The 20,323-nt window shown below is 49.5% G+C and overlaps 1 protein-coding gene across 10 annotated transcripts in view; it reads left to right on the plus strand.

Annotated features, from left to right (window-relative positions):
* TRPM2 (transient receptor potential cation channel subfamily M member 2) overlaps window positions 1–20,323 on the plus strand; it is a 137,763-nt gene that overhangs the window by 21,094 nt on the left and 96,346 nt on the right. For all 10 annotated transcript variants that reach the window (XR_010154459.1, XR_010154458.1, XR_010154460.1 and 7 more), the window contains 5 exons: window positions 5,033–5,213; window positions 6,984–7,045; window positions 8,270–8,470; window positions 11,928–12,030; window positions 20,124–20,245. Coding sequence is in view for 4 of the 10 variants with exons in the window: in XM_024352442.3 (XP_024208210.1) it covers window positions 5,033–5,213; window positions 6,984–7,045; window positions 8,270–8,470; window positions 11,928–12,030; window positions 20,124–20,245 (669 nt within the window). In the remaining 6 variants the exon portion in view is untranslated. The remainder of the gene's footprint in view (window positions 1–5,032; window positions 5,214–6,983; window positions 7,046–8,269; window positions 8,471–11,927; window positions 12,031–20,123; window positions 20,246–20,323) is intronic.

Below are 20,323 nucleotides of genomic sequence, written 5' to 3' on the forward strand. Positions count from 1 at the left end.
ACTCCCAGATGCCCACAAGGGGCCCAGCAAGCACTGGCCAGCCCCAGCCTGGCTTTTGCCTTCCTTTGCGTCAGAATCATGAATGTGTCCAGCAGGGTCGGACTGGACCAGCTGTTGGGCTTTGCTTGCTCTTTTTACGAATTGAAAAACTGAAGCCAGGAGCGGCTGGGTGACGTCCCAGGTCACTCCTTACTTTCCTCCCCACGCTGAGTTCAGACGACTTCCTGTGACACCACCGTTGGTGGCGGAATGGGACTGTGGCTGCTTCCGCTCAGCCACGCTCCCTCTCTGTGGACGGCGGAGGGTGTGTGTCCCAGCCCGGCTGCCGCCCTCCCTTGGGTCTGTCTCCTGGGGCTGCTGCAACCGAGGCTCACAAACCTGGTGGCTTAAAGCAGCAGAAACTTAGTCTATCAGATCTGGAATCCGCGTCGCTTGGCCATCATCCAGCCATCGGTGTTGGCAGGGCCACCTCCCTCCAGGGCCTAGGGGAAGAGCATTCCTTGCTGCCTCCAGCGTCTGGGTGCTGATGGCATTCCCTGGCCGGTAGCCACCTCCCTCCAGTCTCTGCCTCCGTGTCCCGTGGCCGCCTCCCTCCAGTCTCTGCCTCCGTGTCCCGTGGCCGCCTCCCTCCAGTCTCTGCCTCCATGTCCCGTGGCCACCTCCCTCCAGTCTCTGCCTCCGTGTCCCGTGGCCGCCTCCCTCCAGTCTCTGCCTCCGTGTCCCGTGGCCGCCTCCCTCCAGTGTCTGCCTCCGTGTCCTGTGGCTGCCTCCCTCCAGTCTCTGCCTCCATGTCCTGTGGCCACCTCCCTCCAGTCTCTGCCTCCGTGTCCCATGGCCTTCTCTGTGTGCCTGTGTCAAATCTCCCCCAAGAGTTCCGTAAGAACACTCGTGATGGCGTGTAGGTCCCACTAGGGTCATCTAGGGTGATGCCTTCATATCCAGATCTTTAACTGACATCTGCAAAGATGCTTTTCCAAACAAGGAAATGAGGAGCAGCACTTACCGGGTCCATGAGCAGGCCTTGATGTCTTTGGGTGGCCATGATTCAGCCAACTGCGGTCCTCCCTCTGACCTCAAAGATTTCTGTCCACTCCACAGGCAAAATATGTTCACGCCATTGCCAGATCTTGGCTGGGTGTGGGGGCTCACACCTGTCATCCCAGCACATTGGGAGGCTGAGGTGGGCGGATCACTTGAGGACAAAAGTTCAAGACCAGCTTGGCCAATATGGTGGAAACCCTGTCTTTACTAAAAATACAAAAATTAACTGGGCATAGTGGCAGGCGCCTGTAATCCCAGCTGAGGAAGAAGAATTGCTTGAACCCAGGAGCTGGAGGTTGCAGGGAACCGAGATCATGCCACTGCACTCCAGCCTGGGTGACAGAGCAAGACTCTGTCTAAACCAAACCAAACCAAACCAAACAAAATGATCCCCTCCAACTACAAACCTGTTACAGCAGAAACTCTCCAAGATCAAAATCTCATGTAAATATCATAAGCTTGGCCGAGTGTGGTGGCTCACACCTGTCATCCCAACACTTTGGGAGGCCAAGGCAGGCAGATCACCTGAGGTCAGGAGCTCGAGACCAGCCTGGTCAACATGGAGAAACCCCGTCTCTACAAAAAATTAGCTGGGCATGGTGGTAGGCGACTGTAATCCCAGCTACTGGGAGGCCGAGGCAGGAGAATCGCTTGAACCCGGGAGGCGGAGGTTGCAGCGAGCCAAGGTTGTGCCACTGCACTCCAGCCCAGGTGACAGAGCGAGACACCGTCTCAAGCAAAACAAAACAAACAAAAATATCATCAGCTCAAAAGTCCCAAATGTCGTCATTTAAGTCAAGGACGCTGAAGACTCTGGGTCTGATCCATTCTGGGGCAGAATTTCTCTTCATGTGTGCACCTGTGAGACCAGAAAACAAGTCACCCACCTGTCTCCAAAATACAAGGGAAGGGCGGATGTAGCATCACAGCTGCAGACACTCTCATTCCCAATGGGGGAACACGGGAGGAACGAAGGCATCACCAGCCCCAGGCAATTCCAAAACCCAGCAGGCAGAATGCACTAGGTGATAAGATCGGGGAGACCCCTCTGTGGCTTGGGCACCCCCTACCCTGCTCTGTGTCCACGGCCCTGCCTTCAGGACGATCCTTTTCCCTGAAGGTTATAGCTTTTTGTCTGCTTGAAGATTTTAAGAAGTCTGACGACCTTTCATTTTATCCCGTCTCTGTCCCTTTCAGTCCAAATTTGCAGTGTTGTTGTTGATATAACATTTGTGAAAACCTTGCGGTCCTCCTTTGAATGCCATAGGAATTTCTGCCAGTAGACAAAAAGGGCTCTGCAGACCTTTCCTGTGATGCTGTCTCCACTCCTGGCTTCTGAGATGGTTGAGTGAACTGCAGTCTCCTTGCCTAGTCTCTTCATCACTAGCAGGAGGTTGTTTAGACACACCCTTGGTCCTCTCTCTGTTTTTTTTTTTTTTTTTTTTTTTTTTTGAGACAGTCTCACTCTGTCGCCCAGGCTGGAGTACAGTGGTGCGATCTCAGCTCACTGCAACCTCTGCCTCCCGGGTTCAAGCGATTCTCCTGCCTCAGCCTCCTGAGTAGCTAGGTCTACAGGCACCCACCACCAAGCCCAGCTAATTTTTGTATTTTTAGTAGAGACAGGGTTTCTCCATGTTGGCCAGGCTGGTCTCGAACTCCTGACTTCAAGTGATCCGCCTGCCTCGGGCCCCCAAAGTGCTGGGATTACAGGCGTGAGCCACTGCGCTTGGCCGTTGGCCTTCTCTTTAGAGTCTGCTTTTCCAACAGTGAATCTCTTTTCATTTTCTGCATTATATGCGACCTGGATAGGCTGAGAATTTCCCACATCATCAAGTCCTGGTTCCATTTCGTCTGTCAGTTTTTCCCTCAATTTCTCTCTTTCCTTTTGCATTTTGTGAGAAGCAGCAAGAAAAAAAGCCAGGCCACAACTTGAACACTTTGCTTGGAGATCTCTGTGGCTAAATCTTCAAGTTCATCATTTACAGTTCTGCTCTCTACAAAACTGCACAGCACAATTCAGCCAGGCTTTCTGTCACTCTGCAGCAAATGTGGCCTTCCCTCCAGTCTCCAGTGCCACATTTCCCACTTCCTTCTGAGCCCTCACCAGAAGCATCTGTGATGTTCATTTTTCTGCTAAAATTCTGTTCATCCCAGTATATGTATTCTCTCTCTCTCTCTTTTTTTTTGAGATGGAGCCTTGCTCTTTTGCCCAGGCTGGAGTGCAGTGGCGCGATCTCGGCTCACTGCAACCTCCGCCTTCCGGGTTCAAGCAAATCTCCCACCTTAGCCTCCTGAGTAGCTGGGATTACAGGCATGTGCCACCACACCCAGCTAATTTTTGTATTTTTGGTACAGATGGGGTTTCACCATGTTGGCCAGGCTGGTCTCGAACTCCTGACCTCAACTGATCTGCCCACCTTGGCCTCCCAAAGTGCTGGGATTCCAGGCGTGAGCCACCGTGCCTGGCCCATATATATATTTTCTAAGGCAGCGGTCCCCAGCCTTTTTGGCACCAGGAACTGGTTTCGTGGGAGACAGTTTTTCCACAGATGGGGGCGGGGTGGTAAGCGGTTGGTTTGGGGATGATTCAAGCACGTTACGTTTATTGTGCACTTTATTTCTATTATTACATTGTAATATATAATGCAGTAATCATACAACTCACCATAATGTAGGATCAATGGGAGCCCTGAGCTTGTTTTCCTGCAGCTAGACGGTCCCATCATCTGGGGGTGATGGGGGACAGTGACAGATCATTAGACATTAGATTTTCGTAAGGGGAGTACAACCTAGGTCCCTCGCATGCACAGTTCACAGTAAGGTTAGTATTCCCATGAGAATCTAATGCCGCGGATCTGACAGGAGGTGGAGCTCGGACAGTCACACACACGATGGGGAGCGGCTGTAAATAGGGATGAAGCTTCGCTCGCTCACCCACCACCCACCTCCTGCTGTGTGCAGCCCAGATCCTCACAGGCCACAGACCATTACCAGTCCATGGCCCAGGGGGTGGGAGACCCCTGCTTTGAGGCAACAAAGCCCTCTCTGCCCTGCTCCTCACTTCCTTCTGAGCCCTAACTGCAAGTTGTTTTTTTTTCTGAGACAGGGTCTCACTGTTGCCCAGGCTGGAGTGTGTTGGTGCAATCCTCAGCCTTGACTTCCCGGGCTCAAGTGATCTTCCCATCTCGGCCTCCCCAGTAGCTGGGACTACAGGTGTGCACCACCATGCCCGGCTAATTTTTTCATTTTTGTAGACATGAGATCTGCTATGTTGTCCAGGCTGGTCTTGAACTCCAGGGCTCAGGTGATCCTCCCGCCTTGGCCTCCCAAAGTGCTGGGATTCCAGGCGTGAGCCACCACGCCCATCTCCGCAAGGCCTTTAATACCACATTCCCACCAACATTCTCTTCAAGGACGTTGAGACGTTTTCCATTCATGGTGCTTCTAAATCCTCCCGTCGTCTCCCCATTGCCGGTTTCAACGCCACTTCCACATTTTTAGGTGTTTGTTGCAGCAGCAGCCCACTTCCTCACCCCAGACCTGTATCCGTTTCCTGTGGCTGCCGTAACAAATGGCCTCAAGCCTGAAACAGCAGCATTGTGGTCTCTCACGTGTCTGGAGGACAGAACTCTGAAGTCAGGGTCACACGTCTGTTTCCCCGCCTCCTCCACTCCTGGGGGGTCCGGCTTTCTCCACTTGTGGCTATGTCACTTGCCCCTGCCTCTGTGGTCCCTCGGCCTCCTCTCCTGTGTGTGTCCCCCACCACCTCTCTCCTGTAAGGACACCTGTGATGGTATTTTGGGCCCACTCGGATCATCCAAGTTAATCTCATGTTTCGATCACATGTGCAAAGTCGCTTTCTCCAATAAGGCCACATCCACAGATTCCAGGGACTGGGACCTGGTCTCTGTGGGGGCCGGTGTTCAGCCTGCTCGCGTTAGAGAGGCAGAGCTTTCCAGAAGCAGTGTCTGATGCTTCCTGGCCATCCCAGGGCAGCTTCCCCGCCGAGTACATACTGGATGAGGATGGCCAAGGGAACCTGACCTGCCTAGACAGCAACCATTCTCACTTCATCCTCGTGGACGACGGGACCCACGGCCAGTACGGGGTGGAGATTCCTCTGAGGACCAGGCTGGAGAAGTTCATATCGGAGCAGACCAAGGAAAGAGGAGGTAGGGGAGCTTGCTTTCGAGGGTGATTGGGCAGAGAGTGCAGTGGGCTGGTCAGAGTGTCAGGTACAGCTGTCACGACCAGGACGTTCAACAGGTGTGGCGCTTGGCAGAGAGTGCAGTGGGCTGGTCAGAGTGTCAGGTACAGCTGGTCACAGGTCATTCGTGGCACTCGGCAGAGAGCGCGGTGAGCTGGTCAGACTGTCAGGTACAGCTGGTCACGACCAGGACGTTCAACAGGCCTGGCGCTTGGCAGAGAGTGCAGTGGGCTGGTCAGAGTGTCAGGTACAGCTGGTCACAGGTCATTCGTGGCACTCGGCAGAGAGCGCGGTGAGCTGGTCAGACTGTCAGGTACAGCTGGTCACGACCAGGATGTTCATGGTACTCGGAACGTCCTCAGAACACACCTGGGTTTCTTTCCTGTGTCTCTTTATACTTTGTTCCAGGAGGGTCATCTTCTCTTGCCCATTTTAGCCAGTGGGAGGGCGGTCTGGGGGGGCTGGCAGCTCACCTGTGTGCTCGCAAGTAATGGGCCAACCTACATTTTTTTTGAGACAGGGTCTGGAGCGCAGTGGTGTGATCTCAGCTCACTGTAGCCTCGAACTTCTGGGCTCAAGGGATCCTCCCATCACCCTCCCAAAGTGCTGGGATTACAAGCTTGAACCACTGTGCCTGGCCCTACAATTATTTTAAACCTTGATCATGGTCTGGCCTCAGGTTCAGAAATCAGAATGTACGATAGTCAAAACTTAGGATTTGATACCTTTTTCCTCATAGGTGGGATGGGATGGGTTTGAAGACGTCAGGAGGTCAAGTGCGGGGTTTTGCATATCACTTGAGGAGGGTTCAAAGAGGAGATGGTGAACGGGAGGTGTCTGGCCTGTGGCCGGGTGGGCTGGGGTCCCTTGCAGGGTTCCTTGCGCATCGAACTCCCCTGGAGGGTTCCTCACCAGCTTGTGGGCCCCGGCCCCAGGGTCCAACTCAGCAGCTCCAGGTGGGCTGAGAACTTGCATTAGGAGCACGTTCCCTGGTGAGGGCGATGCTGCAGTTCAGGGACCAGGGACCACACTTTGAGAACCTGCTTGACTAGTAGGAGCATGTTCCCTGGTGAGGGCGATGCTGCAGTTCAGGGACCAGGGACCACACTTTGAGAACCTGCTTGACTAGGACATCTGGGGTGGGATGTGTGGGTGAGTGTGTGAAGACGATGGGCCCGTGGGGGGCTCACAGACAGAGTTTGCTGCCTGGGGAAAGGGGTTGCTAAGTCCTTCTCAGGCTCCACTGCTGTTGGGCTGGATGAAGTTCAGGGTGGGGCTGGGCGGATGGACACAGGATGGACGTGCCGCATGCTGCTCGCATCCACGCATGGCAGGTTGTGCCACCTGCTTGGGGCCTCAGCTCTGATTGCCCATAGCCCCTCTCCCTCCCTCCCAAGAAAGCAGGCAGGGGTGGATGGGAAGCAAGCGAGCGGGGAAGTGTGGGTGGCGGGGGGCTCTTGAGTCTGCTCATTGATGTGGAACAGGCAGGTCCCCCGGGAATGTGGAGCTTTGACCTTAAACGGCGACTCAGCACTGGCAAGAGGCCTCCCAGCAGGTGCTTCAGTGTGTGGTTAGGCTGGAGCCGGCAGGGGGCAGGGGAGAGTGCCCCCAGTGCAGGGTCTTGCCCCCCACCTCTGTCCCCTCACTCGGCTCCATGCTTTGTTCAGGTGTGGCCCTCACTCGGCTCCGTGCTTTGTTTAGGTGTGGCCCTCACTCGGCTGTGTGCTTTTTCTAGGTGTGGCCATCAAGATCCCCATCGTGTGCGTGGTGCTGGAGGGCGGCCCGGGCACGTTGCACGTGAGTATGGCCAGGTGGGAGGGGGCATGTGTGGGCCCGTCCCGCTGCAGGCAGATGACTGTCCAAAAGTGCTTGTCTCAGAACTCAAGACTGTTGGCAAGAGGGCGATGAGCTTGCCCACCAGAAGAAGAGAAAGAGCATCTACGCTGTGTCGGGGCTGCTTCTGGGTGGGTGGAGGACGGGTCGGAGGAAGGTGCCTGGAGGAGGAGGCTGGGCTTGGCTGTGACTGGGCCATTGACCGGCGTGGAAGGAAAGGGTGGGGCCCCAGGGCCTGGAGTGAGTGGGGAGCCTCTGCTCCCAGGACCTGCTGGGGAGGCTGGGGGGTTTCTACAACTCTGCCCCCAAGATTTCTCCAGGAAGCATTTTTCAAAGTACAGGGCCGTGGCCCCCATCCCAGATCCGTGGTGCCCGCAGCTGTGTGACCGCAGATTTAGCAGGCAGCTTGAATGCGCTGCTCTGCCGGCCTTCCTTCCCGACCCTAACCCTAACTGCTTTGTGGCGTGCAGGGTGCGAGGTGACCTCACCTGCTGTAGGAATGTACGAGGACATATAGCCTGAGGATCTGGAGCAAGAGTATGGGCTTTTGTGAAGGATGGGACCACAGGCAATGTCCCGTTTATGTTTCATGATTGCAGGAGGTCAAAACAGAGCCTTGGGGGCTTGAGGCTGGATGGGAATCCATAGAGCACTGGGTCCCCACTCCCTATGCATGCCAAGTACCCTTCACGGCTCTTCTGCTGGGACGGCTGCACCCGCCTCCTTACCCCAGGCCGATGCTCATGCACACGGCAGGGTCCTTCCTGCCAGACGGCTTTGTGTCCAGTCCCTTCCCGAAGTCCAGCACACCCTGGAGCCCAGGGGCCCTCCTCATGGCTCTGCTCTTACTGTGGGCTTTTATGAGGTCGGTAACTCCAGGTCCATGCAGCGTTCCCTTTGCTGCGAGGCCCTCACGTCTGCAGGTCCATGGGCAAAAATGCTGGGAGTCTTTGATTCTGCTGGAGCTGAGGCCTGAGAGGTGCCAGGTGTGCAGCCCTCAGTGTGTTGGGGCAGCTCCCTCTTCCCCCAGAGCAGGGGACGCCACCAAACTAATAAGTGCTTTCAGTGGATCTCGGAGTAGTGTTAGCCAGCCCTGCCCTTAGCTGGCCTTGGAGAATTCTCCATTTCAGAAACATCGGAGCGGGGCGAGGACCCAGTTCCGGGCTCACACCCCCACCTGCCTTGCAGACCATCTACAACGCCACCACCAACGGCACCCCCTGCGTGGTCGTGGAGGGCTCGGGCCGCGTGGCCGACGTCATTGCCCAGGTGGCCAACCTGCCTGTCTCGGACATCACTATCTCCCTGATCCAGCAGAAACTGAGCGTGTTCTTCCAGGAGATGTTTGAGACCTTCACGGAAAGCAGGATTGTCGAGTGGACCAAAAAGGTGAGGCTGACGGGCACGACGGTCACCAGCATGTGGCTGCTTTGCAGAGACACTGTCAGCCTGGTGGGCAGGACCAGGACTCACGGACCCATGCGGAGAACCCACCGGGTCTGAGCGGGTGCCAGAGCGATTTGCAGAGGGCAGGGCCCAGGTGGTAAACCTCCTGGCTGGGTTCCGGAGGTCAGATCCCAAGACAGCACGTGAAAGGGGGGTGTGGACCTCACCCGCAGCACAGCAGGGTGGGCTGGGAACACTGCTGGGCTCAGTGGTGCTGTGAAAAGGGTCTGCTGGATTGGAGGGGTGGGAGGCAGGCGCTGGGGAGGCCTCAGCCGAGTCGGGCAGCAGGGCAGCTGCTGAGTAAGGGCTGTGGGTCACAGGGTCCAGTCCAGATTGTAGCCTCATAGGTGAATTAATGGAGGCATGTAGAGTGGCCTCAGGAGGGGCCATTGCCCCAGTCCAGGGGTAGATTTTGGGTGGCCCCTGCCATGACCCCAGCCTCCAGAGGGGGTCCGCTGTGAAGGGCCGTGGTTGGTCAGCCCTGGCCACCCCACCAAGCCCTTGACCAGGGGGGCGGGCTCCAGTGGAGAGCCTCTCCCCTCCCTGTACCTGCTGGTTCCAGGGTCACCTGACTCAATTCCTGGCAGGATTCTTTGCAGGGGCTGGCACTGGGGCCTTTTCATCCTCAGTTTCCCAGCAAGCCAGGGCCGGCAGAGCCCTCTGTCTGTGTCTTTCCTGCAGACCCGGGACATCCCCAGGTTCTGAGTGGCTGACATGCGCTTTCCACTGTGTTTAATTTGGGTTCTGTGGGCAGTGGTGACCCCCAGCTGCAGGCCGCAGGGACACACGTATTTGGCCAGATTGGGCCTGTGGAGAGTGGATTAAAAATGAGCACCCTCAGGAACCACGGGTGTCGGAGGGGCCGGGTGGAGGTCTTGGCCCCCTTGGCCGATTCAGAAGCAGAGTTCCTGTGACTGGTGATTTGTGGGTGGCACAGTGACCTTGTTTCCTTCTGTGCTTTGCGATGGTCTCAGAGTGACCTCGTTCTGCACAGATGTCTTCTGAGAGCGTTTTTGTCCGGCAGGAGAATAACATGATGTAGCTGCAAGCGTCAGATCAGTGTGTGAAAACATCACGGTCCGGCTGTGAGCGGCCGCTCAGCTCCCCACGTCAGGGCGGCTTTCCTTCCTTCCCAGTGCCATTGGGACTTGTCAGGCGGGCCCTGGAGCCCTCTCTCTGCTGGTTGATAAATTATTCAGGCAATTCTCAGAACTGAGTTTAATCTGCTGTTGTTGAAAGGTGCTTATTTTTAATGCACTCTCCATAGCCAAGCCAAGGCCCTGAAAGTGGTGCTTTCACACACAGCCGTCAGGCCTCAGCAGGGGCTCGGCATTCGCTGATGCTCCTGCTCAGTGGGGAGGAGCCCAGCCATGCAGCCAGGGTCAGTGCGCTCCTTTAACACGCCTTCTCGGAGTGTCCGTCTACACTGTGGAGGAGTTGCAGAGCCACCCTCGGGTGCTGCTGCTGGTGGGCGGCCCCGTCAGAGGGGCCCGGGGACCTCCCTGCAGGGGCTGACAGCTGTGGCCAGGAAGAAGTTGCCCACCCTCGCTCAGCCTTGCCTTTCTCATCTGTTAAGTAGGGGTACTGAGTGCTCGACTCAGACGAGGAAACGAGGCCCTGGCGTCCATATGGGCTCAGACGCTGGGAGCTGCTTCACCCTATGAGGACAGGGCGGGCTGAAGTCCAGGAGACTTTTATGGGCTCAGACGCTGGGAGCTGCTTTACGGTATGAGGATGGGGGTGCTGAAAGCCAGGAGACCTTTGGCTGCTGGATGAGGGTGGAGTTCGCCAGGGAGCTCAGGATGTGTTTTGGAGTTGTCACGAAAGCTGGACCCCGAGGGATGGGGCACCGTTGGGGTCTTAGGCATGGAGGTGGAGTGTGAGGAGCCCTCCCGGTGAGGGCAGAGTCTATGTGGAGGCAATGGGGCCAGGCTGGGGACGAGGAGAGAAGCAGGGGAGGCCAGGTGTGGCTGGCCTGGGGAGCCAGAGGGAGAAGGCTGAGGCTTACTTTGGGAGCAGTGGGAGCCATGGGAAGATGCGTTTGTGGAGTTGCTCGCCCTGGACACAGGGGGAAGGTGCTTCAAGGAGGAGTAACTGTAGTAGACATACCTGCTAGGGATGCCATGATGGATGGATGGATGGATGAATGGTGGGTGGGTGGTAGATAGATGGATGGATGATCGGTGGGTGTGTGGATGGCTGGATGGAAAGATGGATGGATGAATAGATGGATGGATGGATGGTGGGTGGGTGGGTGGGCATGTGGATGGATGGATGGAGGGATAGATGGGTAGCTAGATGATAGGTAGATTAGATGGATGGATGGATGGATGGATAGATAGATAGACAGACAGGTGATAAAATGGATGGACTGGGCACTGTGGCTCACAATTGTAATCCCAGCACTTTGGGAGGTTGATGCGGGTGGATCACTTGAGGCCAGGAGTTTGAGACCAGCCTGGCCAACATGGTGAAACCACATCTGTACTAAAAATACAAACATTATCCAGGCATGGTGTGGGCGCCTGTAATCCCAGCTACTTGGGAGGCTGAGGCAGGAGAATTGCTTGAAGCCAGGAGGTGGAGGTTGCAGTGACCCAAGATCGTGCCACTGCACTCCAGCCTGGGTGGCAGAGCAAAAAGTCTGTCTCAAAAAAAAAAAAAAAAAGATGAATGAATTGATATGATAGATAGATGGATGGATAGATAGATAGATAGATGGATGATAGATAGATAGTGGGTGGGAGGTAGATAGAAAGGTAAGTGGATGGATGAATGGTTGGTAGGTGGGTGTGTATATGGATGGATGGAAAGATGGATGGATGGATGGATAGCTAGACAATAGATAGATAGATACATGTGGATGGATAGATGGATACATGGATAGATGGATAGGTAGATAGATAGATACATACATATATACATAGATGAAACACACACATGGATGGATAGATATATTTATAGATGGATAGATTATGTAGATAGATAGATGGATAGATGCATAGATGGATAGATAGATCGACTGATCGATCGACAGACAGACAGATAAATAAGTAGACAGATAGATAGGCAGGTAGGCAGGTGGTGAGGAGTGGCCTGGGCTTAGCAGGAGGGCTAGGAGGAGCAGCCTCGCATGAAGCTGCACTATCGTCAGGGTGAAGATCCGTTGCCCTTGGATTGTGTTTTCCACCCAACAGACTCTCACGAACATGATGTATTTGGTCCCCATGGATCTTCATCTGCACCATCTAGGGCAAGAGGAGATGTGGTGGTGTCCTGGCCACAAGCGCAGGCAGGACCCAAGGCTCTGGCTGTGTCCGGGGCCTCAATTCTATGTGTCCTGGAGGAGGCAGGGGTTCAGGAGTCACTGTGTGTCTCACTTAGAAAATGCTTGTTGCAGATCCAAGATATCGTCCGGAGGCGGCAGCTGCTGACTGTCTTCCGGGAAGGCAAGGATGGTCAGCAGGACGTGGATGTTGCCATCTTGCAGGCCTTGCTGAAAGGTGAGGGTCAGGGAACATGGGGGCAATGGGGTGGAGGCCAGAACGTGAGCTCTGAGGACGCCAAGTTCTAGTCTTGAAGTGCCATGATTCTGGGAACCAGAATATTCCTCCTTGGTCAGAAACCCTGGCCAGAGGGCAGCTGGCGACGTGCAGGTGGGCGCCTGCCTGTCACCTGATGTTAGAGGTATGAGCTCCTTTATTTGTAACTGGAATCCGAGTGCAGCCTGTGTCATTTTTACCTTTGTAGTGGTCATAATTTCTCATAAAACTTCAGGGTGGAAAGAAAGAGTGCAGAAGTTGCCTCTCTCAACTTCCTGCTTGCTGGCTGCTTTAGCTCCTCTACCTCTGATGCAGGAAAGAGTGTAGAGGTAGAGCAGGGCCTCAGGAATGGTGCGATGGACATGAGCTGTAGTGGCTCTCTGTGTAACTTCTGTTGCTTAGCCTGGTCCATTCTCCAGGCCACAAACATCACTGTCCTCTTCTCATGCCACAGGAGAGAAGGCTTATGCCTCCTTGTCTTACCCAGCTGGCACCTGACACTGGGAAGCCTTGGTCTTATATGTGCTCCTCCCGCCCGATGCTGGGCTTCTCACCCTCCATGGTCAGCGGCCCCAGGCTGATTCTGAAGGGCTCAGCAGAGTGGGCCCAGGCTGGGATCAGCAGGGAACTTTTGTGATAAAGGCCAGACTTTCATCTTGTTTCTGTGTTGATTTGAGACTCCCCTTATCAAGGACTTGATGTTGTGCATAAAACCTCACACCAACAGCGAGATGATAGACTACATATTAGACCACAAATTAAACCTTAATTTATCTCTCAATAGATTTAAGATAGATATTATACAAATTATCTTCTCTGACAACAAGTTGAAGTTAGGAATTAATAATGGATGTAAAAGTGGAAAATTCACAAAGTTGTGGAAACTAAACAACACTACCTTACACAGCCAATGGATGAAAGAAGAAATCAAAAGGGAAATCAAGAAACCAATGAAAACAAAAGCACAATATATCAAAGCTTATGGGACATAGCAAAAACAATGCTAATGGAGAAATTTATAGCTATAAATGCTTACATTAAAAAATAAGATCTTAAACCAACAACCTAACTTTACAACTTAAGTAATTAGAAAAATAAGAACAAATGAAATCCAAAAGTAGCAGAATGAAGGAAATAGTACAGATCAAAGCAGAGATCAATGACATAAAGAATAGAAAATTGCAGAGAAAATCAATAAAGTGAAAAATTGGTTATTTGAAAAGATCAACAAAGTTGACACACATTTAGCTAACTGGACTAAGAAAAAAGAAAGAAGATTCATATTACTAAAATTAGAAATGAAAGTAGGGACATTACTCCTGACTCTACAGAAGTAAAAGGATTCTGTGAATAATTGTATGCCAACAAGTTGGATAACCTAGATGTGTTAGTCTGTTTTATGTGACTAAAACAGAATACCACAGACTAAGTACTTTATAAACTACCTAGTACTTTATAAATCAATCACTGACCATCCTTGCCTTCCCAGAGGATGGTCAGCATCTGGCAAAATTGAGGGGCCAGCATCTGGCAAGGGCCTGCCTCGTGTCATTCCAGAATGGCAGCACATACATGCCCTTCCACTGGAAGGCAGAAGGGTAAGGGAGCACACAGATGCATGAAAGAGAGTAAGAAAGCAAGAGGGAGCTAAACTTGCTTTTTATAACAAGCCCACTCTTGAAATAACTAACCCACTCCCAAAATAAGACATTAATCCATTCATGAAGGCTTTGCCCTGTAATGGATCACCTCTATTAGGCCCCACCTCCCAACATTATTATACTGGGGATTACATTTACAACACATGAACTTTGGGGAAAACATTCAAGCCATAGCACTAGATGAAATGAACACATTTCTAGAAGCACAAAACCTACCAAGACTAAATCATAAAAAAAATCAAAACTCTGAATAGACCTATAAGTAGTAAGGAGACTGAATCAGTAATAAAAAATCTCCCCACAAAAGTTTTAGGGCTGATAGCTTCACTGGTGAATTCTACCAAATGTTTAAAGAACTAACACCAATCCTTCTCAAACTTTCGCCAACAATTCAAGAAGGAAGACTTCCTAATTCATTCTGTGAGGCCAGCGTTATTCTGATACCAAAGACAGACACTACAAGAAAAGAAAACTACAGACCAATATCCATTATGAACATTGATACGAAATTCCTCAACAAAATATTAGCATACAAAATTCAGTAGCATTAACAGGATTATACACTATGACTACATGAGATTTATTCCTGGAATGCAAGGATGGTTCAACATATGAAAATTAATCAATACACCACATTAACAGAATGATGGGGAAAAAACCATAATTATCTCAACTGATACATTTGACAAAATTTGACACCCTTTCATGGTAAAAACATTCAACAAATTAGGAATAAAAGGAAACTACCTTGATGTAATAAAAGCCATATATGAAAAACTCCCAGCGAATATCATGTTCAATGGTGAAAGACTGGGACATAGCAAAAACAGTGCTAATGGAGAAATTTATAGCTATAAATGCTTACATTAAAAAATAAGATCTTAAACCAACAACCTAACTTTACAGCTTAAGTAATTAGAAAAATAAGAACAAATGAAATCTTTTCCTCCAAGATAGAAATAAGGGAAGGATGCATACTTTCACCACTTCTATTCAACATTGCATTGGAAGTTCAAGCCAGAGCAATTAGACAAGAAAAAGAAATAAAACTTATAAATTGGGAAGGAAGAAGTAGAATTATTTGTTCACAGATGATATGATTTTCGTATTTGTCCATTTTCACACTGCTATAAAGAAATGCCCAAGACTGGGTAATTTATAAAGGAAAGAAGTTAAATTGACTCACAGTTCAGCATGCCTTGGAAGGCCTCAGGAAACTTACAATCATGGTGGAAGATGAAGGGGAAGAAAGGCACTGTCTTCACAAGGTGACAGGAAGAAGAGGTGCCAAATGAAGAAGGAAGAGCCCCTTCTAAAACCATCAGATCTCATGAGAACTTACTACCATGAGAACAGCATAGGGGAAACTGTCCCCACAATCCAACTACCTCCACCTGGTCTCTCCCTTGACACATGGGGATCATAGGGATTATAATTCAAGATGAGATTTGGGTGGGGACACAAAGCCTAACCATATCAATTTTCTATGCAGAAAACTAAAGATTCTACAACATACCCCTGAACTAAGAAATGAATTCAGCAAAGTAGCAGGACACAAAATCAATACACAAAAATCTGCCACATTTGCCAGGTGTGATGGCTCATGCCTGTAATCTCAGCACTTTGGGAGGCGGAGGCGGGCGGATCACGAGGTCAGGAGATTGAGACCATCCTGGCTAACATGGTGAAACCCCGTCTCTACTAAAAATACAAAAAATTAGCTGGGCGTGGTGGCAAGCGCCTGTAGGGTGTGGTGGCGAGCGCCTGTAGTCCCAGCTACTTGGGAGGCTGAGGCAGGAGAATGGTGTGAACCCAGGAGGCAGAGCTTGCAGTGAGCTGAGATCATGCCACTGCACTCCAGCCTGGGTGACAGCAAGACTCCGTTCCCCCCCCACCAAAAAAAAATCTGCTGCATTTCTATACACTAAAAATGAATAATCAGAAAAGGAAATTGTGAAAACAATTCTATTTACAGTAGCATCAAAAAGAAAAAAATACTGAGGAATTAATTAAACCAAGGGGGTGAAAGACTTGTACAATGAAAACTGTAAAACATTGCTGAAAGAAATGAAAGAAGACATAAATAAATGGAAAGACATCCCATGTTCATGAATTGGAAGCCTTAATATTGTTAAGATGTCAGTACTACTCAAAGCAATCTACAGATCCAATGCAATTCCTATCAAAACTCCAGTGATTTTTTTTTTTTTTTTGCAGAAATAGAAAAGCCCATCCTAAAATTCCTGTGGAGTCTAAAGGGATCCCAAACAGCCAAAATAATTTTGAAAGGGAAGAACAAAGCTGGAAGACTCACACTTTCTGATTTCTAAACTCACTACAAAGCTATAGTAATCAAAACAGTGTGGTAATGGTGTAAAGAAAGACATAGAGGGCTGGGTGTGGTGGCTCATGCCTGTAATCCCAGCACTTTGGGAGGCCAAAGTGGGCTGATTGCTTGAGCTCAGGGGTTTGAGACCAGCCCAAGCAACATGGTGAAACCTTGTCTCTATAAAAAATATAAAAGCTGGGCAAGGTGGTTCATGCTTGTAGTCCCAGCTGTGTGGGAGGTTGAGGGGAGAGGATCACTTGAGCCCAGAAGGTTGGGGCTGCAGTGAGCTGTGATTGCACCACTGCACTCCAGCCTGGGCAACAGAGCAAGACCCTGTCTCAAAAAAATCCCAAAAAGATATGGAGACCAATGGAATAGAATAGTGAGCCCAAAAATAAACCCTCGCATATATGGTCAAATGATATTTGACAGGAATGCAAAAATCATTCAGTGAGGAGAGGGACAGTCTTTTCAACAAATGATGCTGGATAAACTGGATATCCACATGCCAAAGAATCAAGTTAGACCCTTACCTAACACCATATACAAAAACTAACTCAAAGTAGATCAAGGACTTCTGAATATAAGACCTAAACTCTTAGAAGAAAGCACAGGGCAAAAACTTCATGACAAAGGATTTGGCAGTGGTTTCTTGGCCATGACACCTAAGGCACAGGAAACAAAAGAAAAAATAGATAAATTGGACTTTATGAAAATTAAATAATTTTGTGCATCAAAAGATATTATCAACGGAGTAAAAAGGCAACCCATGGAATGGGAGAAAATATTTGCAAATCATACATATGGTAAGGGATTGGTATCCAGAATATATAGAGAACTCCTATAACTCAACAATAAAAAAAAAAACACAATTCAAAAATGGGCAAAGGACTTAAATAGACATTTCTTTAAAGAAGTCATACAAATGGCCAATAAGCACATGAAAAGATGCTCAGCATCACTAATCATTAGAGAAATGCAGATCAAAACTAAGAGATATCATTTCAAACACATTAGGATAGCTACTATAGAAAAGAACAGAAAATCACAAATGTTGGCCAGTGTGTGGAGAAACTGGAGCCCTTGTGCACTGCTGGTGGATATGTAACATGGTGCAGCTGCCGTGGAAAACAGGATGACAGTTCCTTAAATATTTAAAAATACAATTCCTATATGATCCAGCTATTCCACTCCTCAGATACATATGCCACTCCCCACCCCCAAATTTAAAGCAGGGTCTGGAAGAGATATTTGTATACTCATGTTCATAGCTGCATTACCCACAATAGCTAAAAAGTGGAAGCAGCCCAAGTGTCCATTGACCGAAGAATAGATAAGCAAAATGTGGTCTATACCTACAATGGAATATTACTGAGCTTTAAAAAGGAAGGAAATTCTGACACATGCTGCAACATGGATGAACCCTGAAGACATTATGTTAAGTGAAATAAGCCAGTCACAAAAGGACAAATACTATATGATTCCACTTACATGAGGTCCCTGGAGTAGTCAAATTCATGGAGACAGAAAGTAGAATGGTGGGTGCCAGGATCTGGGGGAGAGGTGAATGAGGAGTTAATGTTTAATGGGGATAGAGTTTCAGTTTCCAAGATAAAAAGATATATGGAGAAGGACAGTGATGATGGCTGCACAACATTATGAATGTACTTAAGACCAGTGAACTGTACGCTTAAAAATATTTGGCTGGGTGAGCTGGCTCATGCCTATAATCGCAGCACTTTGGGAGGCTAAGGTGGGAGGATCACTTGAGCCCAGCCTAGGCAACATGGAGAACCCTGTCACTACAAAAAAAAAACAAAAAACAAAAAACTAGCCAGGCATGGTAGCACACACCTGTACTCTTAGTTACTCAAGAGGCTGAGGTGGGAGGATTGCTTGAGCCCAGGACGTTGAGGCTGCAATAAGCCTTATGATTATAAATATGATCACAGCACTGTGCTCCAGTCTGGGTGACAGAGGAAGACCCTGTCTCAAAAACAAAAACAAAAACAACCCAAAAAGTTAAGATGGTAAATTTTATGCTACATGTATTTTACCACAGTTTAAAAACATAATGAATTTTAAAATATCAATTTTATGAAGGTTCAGCTTAGAGACAATAAGCTCCCTCAATTCTAAATGTACTGTGTAACAAGCACAGACACGATGACCCACCACAGTCTCCATACAGGACATCTCCCCTATCCTGAATATTCCCTCATGGCCCTTTGTAGTTAAGCCTCCCTCCAGACTGGCTCTGGAAATCATCTGTCTGCTTTCTGTCACTCTAGATTAGTTTTGCCCATTTTAGAACTTCACGTGAATGAAATCATACATGATGCATTCTTTCATGTCTTGTTTCTTTTGCTCAGTGCATTGTTTTTGAGATTCATCCATGTTGTTGCATGTGTCAGAACTTTGTTCTTTTTTGTCTGTGAAGGAGTGTCCTGTTGTGTGAATACACCACAGGTTGTTTTTCCATTCATCTGTTGGTGTGCATTTAGGTTGTTTCCAGTTTGGGGCTATTATGAATAAAGCTGCTATTTGTCTTCATTTCTCCTGGGTCAATATCTAGGAGTGGAATTACTGGCCTTTATGGTAAGTGTATGTTTTACTTCGTAAAAAACTGACAAACTTTTCTGAAAATATTGCATTCTTTTTCCTGTGTGCTGGCAATGGATGAGCGTTACCCTACATCCTTGCCCACACTTGGTGTTGTCAGTCTTTTAAACTGTAGCCATCCTAGTGGATGTGAAGTGACATCTCATTGTGGTTTGAATTTACATTTCCCTGAGGACTACTGATGTGGAGCATCATTTTAAGGACTTTTTGGCCATTTGCCTGTCTTCCTTCTGAAATGTCTTTCAGATCTCTTGTCCATTTTTATTTGATTGTTTGTCTTCCAGTTTTCGATTTGTAAGAGTTATTTATATATTCGGATACAAATCGTTCATCAGATATTATTTTCTCATGGTGTGTAGTTTCTTTTCATATTTTCTTCAAGATGTCTTTGAAGAGCAGGAGGCTTAAAATTTTTTTTTTTTTTTTTTTGAGATGGAGTCTCGCTCTGTTGCCCAGGCTGGAGTGCAGTGGCGCGATCTCGGATCATTGCAAGTTCCGCCTCCTGGGTTCACACCATTCTCCAGCTTCAGCCTCCCAAGTAGCTGGGACTACAGGTGTCCACCACCACACCCGGCTAATTTTTTGTATTTTTAGTAAAGACAGGGTTTCGCCGTGTTAGCCAGGATGATCTCGATCTCCTGACCTCATGATCCACCCGCCTTGGCCTCCCAAAATGTGGGATTACAGGTGTGAGCCACCTCGCCCAACCAATTTAATCAATTTTTCTTTATAGTTCATGTTCTTTGTGTCATAGCTAAGAGATCTCTGCCCATCCCAAGGTTGCAGATATTTTCTTCTGTTTTCTGATGGCAGTTTTGTAGACATAGCCTTTATGTTTGGGCCTAAGAACCGCTCCATGTTGATTCTTGTGTATGGTGTGAGGTAAGGGTCAAAGTTCTTTTTTCTTTTTCCCCAAATAACAACCCATGTTTTAAAAAGTTAAACCAGAAAGGGAACACAGAAACTACTTGAGCAAAATAACTTGTCCTGAGAACCAGTGAGGTGGTTGTTACTGTTGAACATTTACAGGCAGTTGAGGCAGGAAAGGAAATGTGATGGCTTCTGAGTCCTGAGTTTTGGATGTTAGTGTAAGATGCCTGCCCTCCAGAGACCTATGTCTTCTTAAAACAGTGAGGCCCTTTTCTTGCTTACTGCCCACCTGTCGCTTAGGGGCCAGGGCATGGCCAGGAGGAGGGCAGGGGAAACAGGAGTGAGTGGACGTGATGACCAAAGCCCCAAGATTCACTGATTCTGACTCCGAAATGGAACATGCTTTTGCAAGGCTGTGTGTATGGGAGGAGGTCACTGGGTGCTGCGCCTGTCACTTTGAATTGTTGAGAGGCAAGGGCTCATGACACATCCCTGACTCTGACGTCATTTCCTTGGAGGGAAATGGCTTTGAGCCCCAGATCGAGGCCCAATATGCACCCGTTCATCTGCAGCCTCACGGAGCCAAGACCACTTTGGCCACGAGAACTGGGACCACCAGCTGAAACTGGCAGTGGCATGGAATCGCGTGGACATTGCCCGCAGTGAGATCTTCACGGATGAGTGGCAGTGGAAGGTAAGTCTTCCAGAGCACCCCGTGGAGGGGCCTACTGGGCCCACATGCATTGCACCACTGAAGCAAGGGCAGGCAAAG

The sequence above is a fragment of the Pan troglodytes genome, chromosome 22, assembly GCF_028858775.2.
Source record: "Pan troglodytes isolate AG18354 chromosome 22, NHGRI_mPanTro3-v2.0_pri, whole genome shotgun sequence".
In the NCBI taxonomy this organism is placed as follows: Eukaryota; Metazoa; Chordata; class Mammalia; order Primates; family Hominidae; genus Pan; species Pan troglodytes.